At 49.1% G+C, this 18722-nt stretch overlaps 2 protein-coding genes across 2 annotated transcripts in view; both read left to right on the top strand.

Moving 5' to 3' along the window:
• LOC119391191 (neprilysin-1) overlaps positions 1-1219 on the top strand; it is a 55547-nt gene extending 54328 nt beyond the window's left edge. Inside the window, exons 23-24 of the mRNA XM_049415187.1 lie at positions 8-84; positions 870-1219. Coding sequence (XP_049271144.1) covers positions 8-84; positions 870-975 — 183 coding nt within the window. The 3' untranslated portion in view covers positions 976-1219. The remainder of the gene's footprint in view (positions 1-7; positions 85-869) is intronic.
• Positions 1220-7255: 6036 nt separating this feature from the next.
• Positions 7256-16082, top strand: LOC119388763 (AT-rich interactive domain-containing protein 1B-like). The gene is made up of 4 exons (XM_037656176.2): positions 7256-7318; positions 8064-11416; positions 13294-13409; positions 15946-16082. Exons 1-4 carry the CDS (start codon positions 7256-7258, stop codon positions 16080-16082), a joined length of 3669 nt encoding a protein of 1222 aa, XP_037512104.2.
• The last annotated feature ends 2640 nt before the right edge of the window (positions 16083-18722 follow it).

The following is an 18722-nucleotide window of genomic DNA, read 5'->3' as shown; positions in this document are numbered from 1 at the left end:
TTTCCAGGACAACTGTGTCAAGGCAAACCAAGACTACATGATGTACCAAATGTACGGCACCAATCAAGCCTTTGTAAAACAGAGGTGAGCACGTTTGTGACCAACGAAAAAATCGTATAAGACGCGCTCGCCGCTTAGACAGCTCGTTGCAAGCTTTGCGTGTAGTAATGCAGCAACACCGGCAGACAAATGAGCCTTGTCAGCGAATGGACACTTTTTATCGACAATTCTTCTCTCCCTCTCTGCGTACTTAAGTGCGCGTTCATACATATGCCTCAAGATATTGACGGTACAACTGAATAACCAATGGTCGAGTAATAAGCGGCCGCTTCTTATTAATGAAAAAAGCAAAGGGTACGCGGCATCGAGCCCAAGGTATTACCGCTGTGCTTGAACTTTCCGGTGTGACCCCCCGAAATGATGCGAAAAAAAAACTTAATCGTTAAGGTCGGCATCTAACCGAGAAACGAAGTACACCTGTCCTTGGGTGCCTAACGCCATTAATTAAGGAGCCAATGGTATGACAAGTCCTGCAAACAACAACAACAAAAAACACTGACATGTTTGCGTAAAGTATGCGCGCCACGGCTGCACTCGGCAAGCGTAGCTACTAGCGCTTCTAATGCGATGACATTCTCGGGCTCTTTGGGCTTTGTGTGACTCTCTTGAGATTCACGTGAACTCTTTTGAAGATTCGCGACTCCCACGACACTCGGAAGGGGTTATGATGATCTTCAAAAAAGTTAATGTGTATCTTTAAAAAAATTTATACATGTGACAAGTCAGGACTCACCGGTAAAGGTCTTCTTTCTTTTAGAGTATTGCCTATTAGGCCTTCGAATCCTAAACCTTCGGAACCCTAAACGCAGGGTGATGTTGGCGCTGAAGAACTCCCGCGAGTTCTCCCGGGTCTTCGGCTGCCAAGAGGGCAGCCCCATGAACCCGCAACAGAAGTGCATCGCCTGGGGCGGCTAGCCGTCGTCGACGGGCGAGTTCAAGAGAGCTGCTGACCGGAGGCCCCGTCGGGTGCCCCTGTGGCTTTGACACAACCCACTGCGCCCCCGGAAGCGCGGAGCGACAGCATTTCGCAAGGGAGCCGCGAACGCCCGCCTCTCTACAAGATGACAGCCCTTGCCTCGGCGACGTGCACGACCCCTGGCCCCTGACGCAGGAAACTCACTGTGTGCGTTTACCTGTGACGTCAATAAAAAAACATCGTGAGCCATTTGTCATCATCATAAACTGGTGCACTCGTGTCATCTGTATTCGCGCCAACAGATGAATGAATATAAGCCTCGTGAAACCATGATGCCACCAAACTACCTGTTGCGTAATACTTGCGGGAAAAACACGCGCCGCAAAATTATTCTGACTGGTTGCTCGGATGACCTCGTTCAAGTGCCCGTATAACGGCTCTGGCTTTTGGCTCAAGGTCATTTGAAGGTCGCTGACAACGGGAGCTGAAACGCCTATGCAGGTCATACGGGGCATGACCTGAGACTTGTCATTTTTCAACGATATAAACGGTAAGAAAGGCAAAGCAATGAAGAAAAGCAAAAGTGAAGCGTAATAACGCGCTTCGGCGCTTAAGTGTCACTCTCGGCTCTTACTTATGGTTCCTAACGTACCTTCAGGTTGAAGTTTAAGGTGTCGGTAACTTGTACTCCATCGTAAAAAACTATCATCAACATGAACTGGCGCGCGCTCTCTTCATCGTCTTTATGGCGAAGCTGTTTAAGCTATCGGTAACTTGTGCTCCGTCGTGCAAAACACCTTAGGTGGGTATGCGCCACAGGAATGGGGCAAGCCCCACTACCGTGAACAGCAGGTGCGAGTGTCAAAGGAAAACGAACACGTGAAAAAGAGGGAGAGAGGAAGAAAGAGATAGAAAGAGATAAAGAGAGAGAGAGAAAGCGATATAAAGAAAGAGGAATAGAAAAGCAGAGAGAAATTGAGGGAATAAAGACATAAAAAGATACAAAGACTGAGAAAGACATAGAGAGAGACAGAAAGAGATAGATAGATAGAAAGAGGGAGAAAGAGATAGAAAGAAACAGAGACGAAAAAGATATAGAAAAAACAGAGAGCAAGAAAAAGAAAGAGAGAAATAAAGAGAAACAAAGAAAGAGGGAGGAAGAAGCAGAGAGAGAGAGAGAGGAGGTAAGAAAGAGAAATAAAGGTAGAAAGAACGCGAAAGAAAGATATAGAAACAGATACAAAATAGAGATACAAGAAACGGAGAAAGAAAGAAAGAAAGAAAGAAAGAAAGAAAGAAAGAAAGAAAGAAGGCCATCTAGCTGCGCTCTTACTTCAGGCTTGGAACCACTAGTACGAAGCTGCCATAATTTATTTTGCTAAGGGCCTCTTTAATTAGCTTCCTGTCTGTTAACTCACTTTCGCTCTCTTAATATCAAATTATGACGTGGCAGCACCAAAAACGACTAAGCAATGCTACCACTGTCGTCGTTCCGTCTCTTTCCAAAGACTGAGTGGCCGGACAAAAATTTTCCCATTGTGCTCCTTTCATATTCGATCACATTGACACCGCGAAGGGTTGGACAACCCAAAACAATGAGCCTCTGTTTGACCTTCCTGCTCTTCTGTGCACCATTCTCCACTCTCTACATGCGGTGAGTTGGAATAATAATATAATATAATATAATATAATATAATATAATATAATATAATATAATATAATATAATATAATATAATATAATATAATATAATATAATATAATATAATATAATATAATATAATATAATATAATATAATATAATATAATATAATATATATAATAATACGCGGTGAGCTGCGTAAATAGCACCCGTTTTTTTCTTGGAATAAACATTGTTGGCAGTGGCGCCGTGTGTGTGTGAGTCTCCCTTTTCGCCCGTCGCCTTCTTTGCGCCTACTATATCGAATCATGCAATACCAACACACCCAGTTGCTCACTCTCACGTGAGTTGGAACTGCTATATTTTCGCTTGCATGCCGCCTGGCCTTGATAGGCGTGAATCGAACACGTGTTCTCAATTCATTTCAACAACGTCCACTTCGGTAATTTTTCTCCTATTGAAAATTCGTCAGTGTAAGTCTTTCGTGTGGAGCCGCAAGTGCAGCGTTCAGGTGTTGCTCTTGAAGCGACCTCAACGCGTTCCTTCAACTGCTGAATGTTTTCCGGCCGAGGCAAAGCGCCGCCTCTGCATTGCACGCGGTAAACGTACTTTTGAGTTGTGCGTGCCTCACAAGTCGTCAAGAGGTCCTGAAAGTGCATCCAGTTCACGTGTGATAAATGGGATGATGATGATGTCCCTCAGGGGTGACACGTATACCAACAATGGGTGGCACAGGCCGTAACAGATGGCTGAAATCGAAGACTGTCTTATTTGTGCTTCCTTTCATCAACGAGCTTAACTCCACTACGAAAATGTTTGCTCTTTTTCCTAACGTTAAAAACTTTCAGCAATAAAGGTCTGTCTTTGTCATCGCCATCATTGTCATGGGCTCCCTCCTCGTGCCCGTTCAGTGGAAGGGACATTAGGCTTGGCTAGCATCCGCAACACTCGTGAAAATATTTCTTTCGTCGTACTGGTTTATCTGGTTTTGATAATCCGCTAGCTGAAAAAAAAAGCCGTTCGCTATAACGAAATCTTTATAGCCCCTCTCCCCAGAGAACGGCATCGCACGCGACGAAACGAACTACACAAAGAAGTCTGAAACTTTTTTTAAGGTCCTCTGTTATACAGGCCCTGCGTAAAAATAATTTACGGGGTCTTACGTGGCATAATTACGATAGACACGCCGTATAGTGGAGGGATCCGAAAATTTCGACCATCTTGTGTTGTTTAACGTGCACTGACATCGCACAGTACACGATCACGCTTTCAAAATAGCAGGAAACCGGGCGGGGCAATTGCCTGCTTATTTCTCAAGGTTAAATCCGCGTGCAACCTGCAACGTCCTCCTCCTTCTCCTCCACAGCGTTTCGCCTCCATCGAAATACACACCCTGCGTAGGGACATAGTCTTATCGCCATCGCAATGGTCGTCATCATCAAGGCCCCGTTGTTGTCGTCTTTGGTATACGTGCCCCGCGGCGCGCGCATTGGGGCTCGCGCGGCGCGTTTCTACCGACTGGCTGGGCGACGCGGAAGGAGCTCCTCTTCAAGCCGGTCTCGGAGCCCCAGCTCCCTCGCCGGAAGCAGGGGCCGTTGGAACTGCCGCTAGGCAACGGTGAGTGAACGGACCTCGAGTCCAGCGCCTCCGTTTCGTGCGGCGGCTAAGAGCGCCACGCAGAGGTCGCCCCTGCGCGGTACCAGCGCGGCGCCTTCTTGAGCACTGTGTAAGCCCCATAAGGATTTCTCAGAAAGGAAAGCTTCTGTAGTCTGATACAACTTTAGAAGTCCACGTGCTGGGCTGCTGACCCGAAAGTCGCGGGTTCGATCCCGGCTGCGGCGGTCGCATTTCGATGGCGGCGAAATGCTAGACGCTCGTGTACTGTGCGATGTCAGTGCACGTTAAAGGTACGCCAGATTGTCGGAAGTTTCCGGAGCCCTCCGCTACGGCGTCCCTCATAATCATATCGCGGTTTTGAGACGTAAAACCCTAGATATTATTAACTTTAGAAGTCAGCGCCAACTCTCAGCTGAAGGCTTTTACGTATAACGGAGAAACCAAAGTTCAACAGTGCTTCTGTCCGAAACTCCCCCGACATTCTTGGGCTTGGTTCTCCCGGCCGCGGCAACCGAATTTTCGATGCGGCGTCCCTCGATCCTAACACGCTGCGAAGTTTTATGGCGCTACTTAGAGCGAATCAACAATTCATTCTGTTAGAACCAATGCGTTTGCTTATCCTATAAATGTTGGTATGTGTACACCTCTAGCGATGGAGTAGGCGCACCTCCTGTTCGTGCTTGACGCACATTCTTATAGAGCTCTCGCTGTAGAGCTTCACGTCTTGTATCAATGCCATTGTAATACGTGGTTGTCGCATCCTTCTGAATGACGTGGCGCGTTGTAATACAGAGCGCAAACTTTCAAGCTATGTCCGACCACGTTAACCCATTTCCTGTCATTCCTCCAGGATATCTTATCGAGCTGTCCTCTCCTTACGGACTGTAAACACAGAGGTTTGTGCTAATATATTTTGGCTTCCGGATACTTGAATAGATCATACTTGAATACAATTACGCCCCACTTGAATAGAGCGGTAAAAATTTTGCAGCGGTTATGAGGACGCAACAGACGGTTTCTAAGTTGTCACGTTTTCAACCGAGTTCATATAAGTACAGCGTATGTGTGTGACAAAACTGTCCCTCTAATCTCTGAAAAGAAGCGTTGATGGCAGCTCACCTATAGCCTTCGTGCTTGGGGTGCGCGTTAGGAATAATAGACTTAACGCCAAAAAAATACGACCGCGAAAAAAACACATACACAGGACGGATTCTCGGCCTGTCTATGCACTCTTTTTGCGGTCGTTGTTTTGGCGCTAACCGCTAAGTATGTTATTGATACAGAAGGTGCACCGACTAGCGAGAAAGCAGGCACTATATATATAACTATAGTATACCAGGGGCCTGTAGTGGTGCTTGAACGCGAAGTTTTGGAGACCTGGCACGTTAAGTTGCGTTGCGCTTCTTACATGTTCGTCCTGTCATACGTAGATTGATGGGATTTTGCGACCCAAAACTAAGATATGATTATGAGCGACGCCGTAGTGGAGAGCTCCGGAAATTTCGGCCATCTGGTGTTCTTTAAAGGGCCCCCAACTACCCCGCGTTCAAAGACGAGGGAGTTGTTTCTTTCTCGCCTTCGCTACACTTCCTACAGGCGATATGTCTTCCTCGCCACCTATTTCTTAAAAGCGCGTGTACAATGTCAGCACTAAGCGTTGAGCCTATGAGGACTTCGCGCTTGTCGGCTACACGCTGTTATCTCCGCTTGCGCAGTCGGAAACACACAAAATGAAGTGAAATCAGTTGGTCGCGCACGATAGTCATCCGAGACAAGGAAGAACTAGTAGACGGATGCATAGCAGAGCAGTGTAGGAGACAATGCGCAACCGATATTTCGCGTGTATGGACCAACCGAGAGTGTGTAGCGCAATCACGTCATGTGAATCGCCGTTCTTGCGTCACGAAGTGCGCCAAAATGTCGAGAAACGTCCTGAGATAACAACACGCTTGTTTTGATTTTCTTTTGTAATAATATCTGGGGTTTAACGTTCCAAAACAACGATATGATTATGAGAGATGCTGTAGTGGAGGGCTCCGGAAATTTTGACCACCTGGGGTTCTTTAACGTGCACCTAAATCTAAGTACACGGGCATCAAGCATTTTCGCCTCCATCGAAAATGCAGCCGCCGCTGCCTGGAGATTTTCTTTTGTATATTTAGAGGCTGATGAGGGGCCCTTCAATGTGCACCTTAATATAAGTTCAAGGGTTCTCTAGCATTTCGCTTCCGTCGAAATGCAGCAGCCGCGACCGGGATTCGATCCCGCGACCTTCGGTCAGGCAGTCGAGCACCATAACCACCAGACTACCGTGGCGGGTTAGCCGTCAGCACGACTGTATACATAAGCTATAGCGAACTTGATTCCGCAGGCACGTAGACTAACTTTATTCCTGTAGTCGCAGGCTTTCTTTCGTTGCAACCGAAAAGTGTCGCGGAACAGTTCAGTACCGACATAGCAATATTTGCGCAGAGGACGCAAGCAGTGGTTACGATTGCACTAGGCAATTTTAGCATGGCAGTGAAAAGGCGAGCTACTTTTATCTCTGCAAACTCCTCCCGAATCGACAAAGGTCATTCCAGACGTGATCGGGCTTTGGCGAGTTGCTCTGGTCTTACAGATGTCTCCGGTATGGGTGCTGTCATAATTCTAGGACATTGACACCAAGCAGCGGTACTAGACACAGCTTCATAGCGTTGTTAGACCGGAATGGGGCTGCATTTGCAACTGGACCGTTACCCGCAGCCATCGCGAATGCCTTTATGGCCTATTCACCGCACTCTAAGAAAAAGAAAGAGTATGTGATACTCATTTCTGTGAGTCCAGACTTGCCTCGTGTATGAATCATTTTGAAGAGTCACGTTGACTCTCTTTTGGCTCCCACGACTCTCCGACGGGAGTATAATGATCTTCTAAAAGAGTTCACGCGTCTCTTTAAAGAGATGAACAAGTTCATGGAACACGGGTTGTCGCTAGAGCCAACGTTTCGATAGGTGGACTTGTCTTCTTTAAGGCTAAAACCATGCATGTGCACGAGCTAAGGTACGCAGTTTTGGGCATTGAAGAAAAGTTCGCTTGTCGAAACGTGAGTTTCAGCGAAACACTATGTTCCAAAGATCTTTAATCGCCTCAAGATTCCATCTTCCTCTGAACCTCTGTCTTTAAAGAGAGTCACATTCGTGGCAATCCAGGAGTTGCAAAAAAGGGTCAAATGACTCTCTTTTTTAGAGTGTCATACACGCATAATCATGTGAATTCGTGTTTCATTTTGTTTGGGATACTACAAATTGCTGCAACTGGTGCTGTGAACTGACCCTTAAAACAAGCCAGCCGCTCCGCCGCCGCCAATGCAGCTGACAAGCTTGTCGCTTACTGCTGCCAGTGAGTGCCGTTTTGAGCGAGATACCAATCAATTCGGCGGCCCTCGGCCAGTGCGCACGTAAAGGAAGGTAGCAAAGGCTGTACGGCCATTTATTCGTACGCCGCAAGCGTAGTCACTTGCGGTGTCCACTTTTCGTCCTGCATCGTGGCGGGGCGGCGGCGGCGGCGGCGGCGGGCGTCGTGGTCACGGCGTGCGGACGCTAACCGGGGCCGACCGCTGTGTTCTCATCCCACCTTCCCCCAGGTGAGAAGCAAACATGACCGAAGAGAGCGCTGAGGAGGAGGAGGAGGAAGACGACGACCACCACAAAAAACACAAGCACAAGCACAAGAAGCACCACAAGCACAAGAAGAAAAAGAAGCACCACAAGCACAAGAAGAAGAAAAAGCACCACAAGCACAAGAAGAAAAAGCACCACAAGCACAAGAAGAAGAAAAAGCACCACAAGCACAAGAAGAAGAAGAAGCACCACAAGCACAAGAAGAAGAGCAAGCACAAGCACAAGAAGAAGAGCAAGCACAAGCACAAGAAGAAAGGAAGCAAGTCCAAGAAGAGAGGGAGTAAGTCTAGAAAGAAGTCCAGGAAGAGCAGGAAGGGTGACGCTACCTCTGGGAGCCCTAGCCAGACTCAGAGCGGCGCGGCAACAGGCACAACCCCACCCCGCCAGGGGGCAGCCGCAAGAGCCGGTTCGGCAGGCGGCCGTGGGACTTACGGTAGCTATGGAGCAGCTGGAGTATATGGGGCAGCCGGAGGCTACGGGTCTGCGGGAGGATACGGCTCCCCGGGAGGCTATGGAGCAGCGGCAGCGTACGGAGCAGCAGCCGGAGCAGCAGGAGCGTACGGAGCAGGAGCGTACGGAGCCGGAGAGTACGGAGCAACGGGAGCTTACGGAGCTCCCGGAGCCCCCGGAGCCCCCGGAGCCCCCGGAGCCCCCGGAGCCCCCGGAGCTCCCGGACAGTACGGCGCGTACAGCCCTGGAGGATACGGCAAGCCGTTGATGCGGACGAGCGACATCAGCATCTCCTCTATCGGCGGACCCAGGCCAGCCTTGCGCCAGACGTACCGCGTTCGACGCGGTGGCGCCTCCACAATATCGATACCATCAAAAGAAGGCGGTGGCATTGTGGTGGACGTCAAGTATCGGAGAAGGAAACCGCCTTTCGGCTCTTTCGCGACCCCGGCTGGCTCGTACTCTTCCTCACAAATGGCTCTGGCACCCGACTCGGTGTTATACGACGACATGCGTTTCATGCCCAACGCCATGTTCTACGGCGATTCGTCCGATAGCTACACGGATATGTTGTCAAGCTGCTCTATTGACGACAGCTACTTCGGCGGCGCATACGCGAGCTACCCGCCCGCCGACCTGTTGTACTCTCAGGGGGAGGGTGCCCTAGGTGGCGCGACGTTTCCGCCGCAGATTCATATGCAAGCGCCCGGAGATGGGTCCGGGGGGCCGATGCTTTCACCAACCGTCCAGGTCCACATGCAACCGCCAGCGGAGCCTATATCTATGGACGTCCGAATCTCTAGATCCAAGGAGCGACTGTGCGGTCTGGGACAGCAACAAATACCGCAACCTACCGATGTACAGCAGATACAGATGCATCTGACATCTTTACCACAACAATATCCTGGCCAACCAGTCTTTCAGCAGACAATACGCCAAAGTGGAGGATCGCTCATGGACGCGACACGATTTGAGGTGCAGAACGTTGGTGCCCCAGTAACAATCCATCCACAAGTGCCGATTGATCAGCAGATACAAATACAACAACCTCCCTCGTTTCTCCTGCAACAACCATCGCAGTCGTCGGCCCTCCTGGAACAACAGCTGGCACAGGCTCAAGCATCGCAGTTGTTACTGCAACAGCAGCAACAGCTCCAACAGCTCGAAGCTCAGAGATCTGCACAGCTACAGCAAATGCAACAGGCTCAGCAACTTCAGCAACTTCAACAGCTGCAGGGCCAGCAGTACCAGCAAATGCAGCAGTACTCCCAGTACCCTCAATACTCTCAGTATCCTCAGGCATCAATGCAAATGAGTCCCAATCTATCTGCGCCTATGATGCCTCCTCAAGGAGTAGGCAGGCGAGGCTCACCGCGCATTCAGGTGGAGGTGTCCACCAGCGGAACAAACTCGGCTGACTCTGGGGGGATTGGAATCGTGCACGGTCGAATTAGAAGGTTGCGCCGCGGTGGTTATGGAAGCCCGCCCATCAGGTTTCCTGCACCTAGTTACGGGACACCACCGCCCAGAAGTTACAGCAGCCCCTCACCACGGTCTCCGATGCCGGGATACGGAACTCCGCCTCCAAGGCCACCTATTTTGCGCCGCAGAGTGCCGCAGTATCCGCAGTATCCGCAGACACCGATTTCACCAGCACCCTCGTCATCGTATTCGTATACGGCGCCGCCGTCACCCACATTTATGCCACGTCGCAGATCATCTCCCATGGCGCAGTATCCGCAACTTTATCCGGCGCCTTCGTACACGGCTCAGCAGTCACCTTCATTTACGGCCATGCCGTCGGCGTCGTTTACGGCCCCGCCGTCCCCGCCTCCCCATTACCACCCGGTCTACAGGTCGCCGTCCGATCCACTGCAATCGTACTTGCCTCCCATGATGCGTCGCCCACGGTCTCCACCACCAGCGCCTCCAGTGACACCCGCCAATGATAATTTCGACCCAACCCAGCCTACCGTCAAAATATCCACGTACCGAATCCGACGACCCCGTCAAGTGTCTTCCGTGCCGTCGTACCCAATGATGTCTCCAAGTGGCTCTATGATGGCTTCGCCTCCCGCATCACCCATGCCTCTCATGTCACCCATGTCATCGCCCTACCAGTCGCCCTACCAGTCGCCATACCAGTCGCCATACCAGTCGCCATACCAATCGCCTTACCAATCGCCTTACCAATCACCCATGCAGTCTCCCATGGTTTCTCCGTCACCGTCTATGATGCTGCCTCCTATGATGCCCCCACCTTCACCTTCCTTTTCTATGATGCCTCAGGTGCCATCGCCGTCAGGTTCGATGTATCCCATGCAGATGCCGTCTCCTGTGCAGTCAGTCATCGTGCATCACCCTCCTCCACCACCGATGCCGTCCCCTTCGTTCATTCCCTATCCAATACATAGCCCTATCATGCCATCGCCGTCACCATCGATTACAGTGAACGCTATGGTACCTCCAGTAGTGTCGCCGCCTCCCGTCATAGTAATGCCACCGCCGCCGCCGCCTCCAGTACCCAGCCCCATAATATTGCCACCAATACAGCCACCGATGCAACCGCCAATGATGCCACCCATGATGCCGCCCATGATGCCACCCATGATGGGGCCGCAGATGATGGGGCCAATGATGGGACCCCAGATGATGGGCTCCAACTCGGAGAAAGTGTTTTGCAAGATCGATCGCTACGGAGGCTCGAGGTCCGATAGCGACGACGACTACTACGAAGGTGGGGATGGTTACCGCCGCAGGGGCCGTCGACGTAGAAGGGGCAAGCGCTGGCGCTCGCGACGCAGCTCGTATTCGCCCTCCGAGTCGAGCATGCCGCAAAACGCGTCGCTTTACAGTGTGCCCTCGGCGCCGGCCTTCCTGGGACCCATACAGCCGCAGCAGCAGCAGGTCTACCAGATGCAGCAGATGGGCATGCCGCAGCGCGCGGCACCAGCGGCGGGCCTGGCGTCCTCGCCGCAGCCGCCGTACATCACCGACATCTCCAACGACCAACGGGACCTCGACGCCATTGAGAAGGCGATGAAGAAGATGTACGTAGAGCGGTATCCGAGGTGAGTGTAGCTCCAGTAATTATACTGTGGCAATGATTAAAGGGCCAACGTAAAGAGGAGCGCCGTGTGTTATGACGACTTATGGCTGACAAGGTGTCCCTGCAGTGGACAACGTTACTACCGTAGGTTCACATTGAAGATCAATTTAACCGTTAGGACAGGTATCATGCCTTCGAGACCGACGAGTGAACTTTTAAGACGGCGCTCAACAAAGTGGCGCCTTTAGTGGTAAACGTTGCGCGGGCTTATTTCGCAGGTGTAATGGATATCTCAAAAAATACTATGCCTTCCAGGGGCCCCAGTGCCTGTGCCAGTCATTAGCGTCACAGTGAAGCGACGTGACCAAGATTTCTTTTATGTCAATTCCGCGTACCTCCTATAATTCTCGCCTACTTGCCAAGCGCCTGCGTGCTCTAACCGAAACGAAAAGGCCCCTGAACTGCAGCGTCACCCTACTGGACTGAATTATTGCTGACATGTCAAGGCAACGCTATGGCAGTTCCCGTGTAAGAGGTTTCTATGCACGCATCATGCATGGCACCGCGGTGTTTTTGTTTGCTTTCAACTGAAATGTTCATGTTCGTGTCTCGTGGAAGCAGCCAAATATTGCTACCTAAGCTATCTCGGGCGAACATATTTGAAAGCCGGTCTCTGAGATGCCCTATTCCGCATCCCTCTGTTGCGCTTGTCCAAGCGACGTCAGCATACGACGTGAAGCATGCGGACTTCATTAAAGCGGACAATTAGAGAGAGAAATTATGATTCAACCGTTATTCGCACAAAGTTACAAAAAAAAAATCACAGCATATCCACGGGGTGAATGATGATGAGTGGGGCGAAGCTCCGGAGGGAATCATCGGTAAACCGTGAAATTCTTCCGTGAAATTCGCCCAGTACATCATATAAAGAGTGTGAAGCACCGTGTATATATTAAACATCAAACTTTTATTGTACTGTTGGTTTACGTGGTCCCTTCATTATCACCGCTTTGTGATCGGTGAAATGCAGGGAAAGTGGCCGCTCCCCAGCGAAAGAGAAAGCGCGCCAAGAGCGAGCGCATTGTCTGCCTCCATCCGGCGACTCCGAGCGAAAGAGAAAGCGCGCCAAGAGCGAGCGCCGTCTACGATCGCCGGCATCCAATGACATGCGCCATTCGCATTATACAAGCGCCATCTGTCATCTTTAAACAGCAACTCTAAGAAATACATGAAACGCCATCTAATGAGCAATTCATTAAACTAGAGCTATAAAAAAATACACGAAACGCCATCTAGTGAGCAATTCATTAAACTAGAGCTGGCTACATACATACTACTACAGAGGAGGGAACGAGCCGCACCCTAAGGAGCTTCGCCCGTAAAAAGTAGGACACTTTATTCCTTCTATAGAACTTGTCCCACTTGGCAGGCTTTCGCAGAGCTGCTGTGCCGTCTTGAAAGAATTCTATTGCGCTTACTGCAACTCTTGGTGGTTCTTGTGCAAGGGCGATTCGTAACCGTTTTCTTTTTTTTTTTGTAGCTGATCGAGTGGACAGTAAACTTATCTCCGTCATTGTTTTCGGCATTACGAGAATTTGTCATTTTACTTCTGAGCGTCAGCCAAAGTTGGGAACCACGCACGGCAAGCACTATTCAATGCAGGTATACTGGGTGTTATCTCGAACATGTAGGATTTTTTTTAGGTTAGGTTAGCTTGTGGTGGGGTGCTTGTTGTTGGTTGCGTTGAGTTAGATTATAGGCGTAAGGTAAGTAAAAAAACAAATAAATCACGATTAAAAGGGTGGACATACTACTTGTCGACAAGAATCGCCTTGATCTACTCATCAACAAGAATCGCTTACTGCTTTATATAGTAACAAGAATCACTTACTCACGCAGCGAAAACGAGAGGCAGTCCCTGTTCCCCGAGCGTTCGCTGATCATCATTCTGGCTCTCATCTTTATCTTCGTCATCGTGGTCGTCGTGATCGCCGTCATGGGCTCCTCGCGTCCCGGTGAGTGAGTGATGCGCGTGCGCAGCAAAAGTCCACCGGTACGGGAGATCCGGCTACAGCCTCCCTGGAAATCAAAATTATCATATCTTCAAGCTTAAAAGCCCATACATCAGTTAAGCGAGATTGGCATATCACGCTTACGTATGTGCGTACACGGTCGGCGGGGAGGCCTGGGTTAACGAGTGACGCTACCGTGAGACTATCGTCCGCAGCCCGTGAATTCGTAAACTTTGGTAGAATCTCCTTGACGCTATAGTTGTTAAAAAAAAATGCTTGGTAGCGTTTTGACGTTTTCCTTTTCTAGAAAAATATAATCCTCTGTACGCGTAAATACGGCGACGTAAGTAAATTAATAATAATTGTTGGCGTTTTACGACCATGATTATGAGAGACGCCGGATATTTTGACAACCTGGGGTTCTTTAACGCGCACGGGTGTTCTTTGAATTTCGTCCCCATCGAAATGCGGCAGCCGTGGTCGGGAATCGAACCCGCGCCCTCGAGTGTGCGTAACTTAATTGTAAACGAAAGTAATACCGGAATTTAAGTTACAAATTCTAAATAACGAGCAATTCGCCCTCTTCATTCGCTATCTTTCTTATCGCCACAGAAACGTAGGCAGAGCTATACAAAGAACGCTATACAAGCGACCTAATCTCTACCAGCGAATAGAAAGTGTTGGCTACGAAATTATTGGCTTTCTATTTACGTGACCTTGACATTTTTCTTTTAATTATAATTTGTGTAGACAAGAGTGACCGAAATATATTTGGGAGCTTAATTTTCGTAATCCATCAACTCAATACTTAAAAAAATTGGAAGCTCGAATTAAAACAGCGAAGAAGCAGTTGTCATTTATTGGCAAGCTGGTCACAGGAACCACTGAACTGCAGACGCTTGGTTACGATTTCGACAAGCTGCACTAGTTTTATTTTATTTTTTTTTTGCGAAAAATTATACGAAACATTTTGCAAAAAGGTAAGCTGGGATTTCGAAAGCGGTTTCCTGGTCAGAGTTCAAGAAAACATTTTTCCTGCTAAAATTGGGCAACAGATCCGTAGCAATGTAATGTAGGAAGAACAAACGGTCACATAACACTACAATTCAGACAAAATTTACACCAGACCCTTTATCAATGCTGGAAATGAATATTGTCCGTGTAAAGCCTACCATGCTTACTCACATAAAACCTGCACTGGCTAAGTATGGCTATTGATGGCTATTGATGGCTAATGCTGATTCGCGTTGGCTAACTATTCTCTAACGTTATCTAATTCTGGCTAGGCGCTATTACAACGAAGTAATGAAACAATACATGCGTACTGCCAACCTTCGTCTCGTTGCGCTAAATGAGTCGCCCACTACGACAGTCGAAATTCCGCCCTTTTTTTCTTTTTTAAGATTCGAAAGCGCGTGCCTGGGAGAACAACGTACCAAATAGCACAAATCTCTCTCTCTCAAAAAAAAAAAAAAAAAACTATCATTGATAAAGAACAGTTGCATGCATGTCGAGTTAACTGCGTGTTTCTGTATCCAAAACATTGCAATAGCGGAACTCCCGGTTGCCGTCACACGCGGGCAAGTCACGTGGCCTGAGCAGAAACGTCACGAATGACGTCATACCACCGCCGTAAATATGAAAGTGAAGTTTCTGCATGGCGTCGCAAAGTATCGCCGTTTTGCGAGTGTCTGTGGCTGTCCCTTGTCATTGGGAGGGAGGGGGGAGGCATCATCACCATTGCCAGAACCACGGTTGACGGTGACGTGCCGCTCTACCAATAACGTTACACGTGACGTTTCTGCAGAGGCCACGTGACTTTCCCGCGTGCGAGGGCACCCGAAAGTTCCGCTGTTGCGCTCGTTAGGATATGAAAACGCGCTTGGGCGCACCTAGCTTAGAAGGGTACTGACTCTAATTTTCGAAGATGAGTTTAGTCTGCCATGCAAATCTTCTGTATACAGAGACGGCTCTGCGCAATGGTGAAGCTCAGTAAACATTAAGATATTTTATTTTGGTATTAAAGTAGCGCACCTACAGAAATTGATTTTATCGTGACGTCAGGCTACAGTGTCAATTCTGGTGACATCACGCAGCAGTATGACTGGTTGTGTTGGCGTCAGGTAACAAAACATTCAAAATGGCCTATTGTGCGTCACTAATAACATTCAAAATGGCGGCTTGTGCGTCTCCAACGGACCAACGGAGCTGCGAAGCGGAGCGGCCGTGGAAACGTCACGGCATCTTGAGCGAGCACGTGACGAGAAGATCGTATGCGTTGTGACGTCAGGGTACAGTAGGAACCGAAACTAGCTTTTAAAAACATGCTGTGATTTACTTCTTTTTGGTGCACTCGCGCTTACCAGTACATTTCTAGGCTCTTGTGTGATTAGCCCAGCAATGGATTGGCCTTCCGTTTGAAGCAATGGCACGAAAGTTTTCGTGTCAGTGCTCCATTATCTACGATCAATCTCTGCCACTTATTGGCTCAAACTTCTGACGTTCTAATTTCTGAACTGAGAACATCGACCCTTTCCAGGGTTCCTGCATCCCCCGACGCTGCCTCTGCCAACGCTTAAGACCGCGGCCCCGCCGACTGCCGCGGCCCCGTCCACTACCGCGGCAGCCTCGAGCACAGCAGCGGCGAAGACGACTGTGAAGTCGTTCCTGGCATAGCGCGTGGGCCTCACTGCTAAACGAGGTCGATCTTCGCGCTAGCTCTTGCATCCTGCGGCATGCATTAAAGAAGCCTACTCAAACTCTGTCCTATGTTTGTCTGTCTTTTTTTTTTCTAAGTAAACTGAATCAGCTACTAGAAAAAAAAATGCTGACAGGGTACCTTACGCGTTCGCCTAAGACGATTCGAAGGCGAAACCCATCAGGTACGGCTATTTTGCCGTGCACTTTATGCCGATGTTCAACGATCACTAATTAGCTGACTAGATTTCACTGATGAACTCAGCACTCGATCTGCTTTCATCATCTCATAATGCATCACAGTGCATCAGACACTAAAGCGTAATGGTTTCTTTCTTACAAGCTCAGCAGTTATTCGGAATTTGATGCGCGACTCAAACAATGTACTAAGTGAGCTTTCCATTAATCACACGGGGCTCCCCGCAACCTTTATGCGCCACTCCGCTTTCAAAACGTTAGACTACTCTACGTGTTCGGATACTTTTTCACAGATGTTCGTATTTGGATGGATTCTAACATTTACTATTCGGACACCTTTATGTACAGGGGTGGTCGAAAGTTCCCAGGCCGCGCTGTCATAGGATTGCATGGGATAGCGGCCTGCGAAGTACTGACCATTCCACCCTGTACATGCTGCGCCGTTTTAATACGACTTCATTCATACCCTAGTCCTTGGAGGATGAGACACATCGACCCAGACTGTCATGGTGCTTTTGTGTGTGATAATTGCGGTGGGCATGTTGACTTAAGTCACATGCTATGTGGTTGTGCAACATGCGACGCTTTCCCAAAGAACAAGGACCGATGGGACAAGATGCTCTAAATTTATGTGCTCCAAGATGAACTATGGGCCATCCATAAGGCCCGCGAGGTGGCGGAGAGCCTAGGGGTCTCTGCCCCAACGTGAGAGGTGCCCTCTACATCTAACTTTTAGCCGGGTGTCCATCAAGACCGCTTTTGGGGAAATGAAGTTTCACCACCATAACCATTCATTTTGCACATGTTTTCCAATGTGCCCAGAAAAGTTATCATCGCTAATATCTCAATAACAAGGGCACGTACATGCATTAAGTTCACGCCATAACCACCAAGCGCTAAGTTACACGCCTTCCGAATTAATTTAAAATGTCGCGAAATTTGGCGATCTCTGACGTGATGATGATGTCGTAGGGTGACGTAATCGCGCTATGGTGAATTTTCGCATCATTCGTGCTGACGCCGACGACGGTTAATCTTCGCGTCTAAGTCTTGCCATAGTAAAGATGTGTAGCAGCATCGCCGGTGATGAAGAAGACTCTGACGGCCGGCCTGAGAAAACTAATATTTTCGATTGCCTACAAATTATCTTTTTAGAATTATCCTTTCTTTTTTTTTTTACAAATACTACTGCCGCACGATTCATGGCCGATACTCCGTAGTGGGTTGAGCCATTCCTGTAGGCACCAACCAACCAACGAGGCAGGTGCGCGAGAACGGATGTCACGAGCGGCCCGAGACGACCGCTTTCGAGCATTCACGTCCGCCGAGGCATCACGGCAACTGAACATTCAGCTGCGGCCTTCTGTTCAGCAATATATACTCGCTCTTACTGTGGTTCGGCGCCATCACTCACTTCGTATGCCACTAATGTTTCTGTCTCACCGGTAAATCATTCCCACACGTCGATGTGACATGGGTGCATGCGCAAGCACCATTATTACTACGCTTAGAGGTGCCGCTACAACACTAACTAAAACATTAACGTCAACTACTGATTCTTCGAGGGCAACGCTGTCCACAGTATTCCTATACGATCATACGCGCCTTTGTAGTATTATGCGGAAATATTCGGACTGTTGTCTTCGGATAGGATTCTCTATCGCATACTTCAATGTTAATACACACATATTCGTCATCCGAATCATTAACCTTCACAGCTCTATGTCATCACACTGGCGTGAACTTGTCCTCGGATAAAACCTAGTCGTATTAAAGCTTTATTACAACGTTGATTTTCGGTGACACCGCCTCAGATAGACTTTCCAATAATGCCTCGTTCGACGCTTTTAAGACTTATTACACCTATGCGTCGTTAAATTCCTAAGCCCCGTGTAGAGGACATATAAAACGGAGAACCGTAGTGATAGCTTTGACGCCAAGTATCTGACGAGCAACTAACCATCCAACCAACAAACAAAACCAATAGAAGGTTTTACAGTGTGGTCGATTCTCCCCGTGGATATGAGCCGGTTACCGAGGCAACAACAACAACTACTACTACTACAACCCAAACAAAAACACTGTAACGTACTTGGCGTCTTGGTCTTGCACCCGGTCATAATTTTGCGTGGTCCACTTTAGCTTCAACTGAATCTAAGCTCTTGAACCTTACTAACCGTGGTACAATACGCCGTTAGTCCGATCTTTGTGTCGGCCATCTAAGGGCGGCTTTAGTGAAAGAAGAGGTTAAGGAAGGCGGGCCGGGCTAGGCCTGGGTGGTCTAGGGGTCAGCGGCGCGGCAGCCTTCTGCGGCGTAGGCCGCCCGTCCGGGGCCAGCAGACCGGACGCCCACACCACCGCGAACGCGGTAAGTGACCGGAGCGCTAGCGCCTTAGCTTACCGTCAAGCGTGCGCCATGGC

This window comes from Rhipicephalus sanguineus, chromosome 4, assembly GCF_013339695.2.
Source record: "Rhipicephalus sanguineus isolate Rsan-2018 chromosome 4, BIME_Rsan_1.4, whole genome shotgun sequence".
Classification (NCBI taxonomy): Eukaryota; Metazoa; Arthropoda; class Arachnida; order Ixodida; family Ixodidae; genus Rhipicephalus; species Rhipicephalus sanguineus.
Note: the sequence above shows the minus strand (reverse complement) of the source record. Positions and strands in the feature narration are given on the sequence as shown.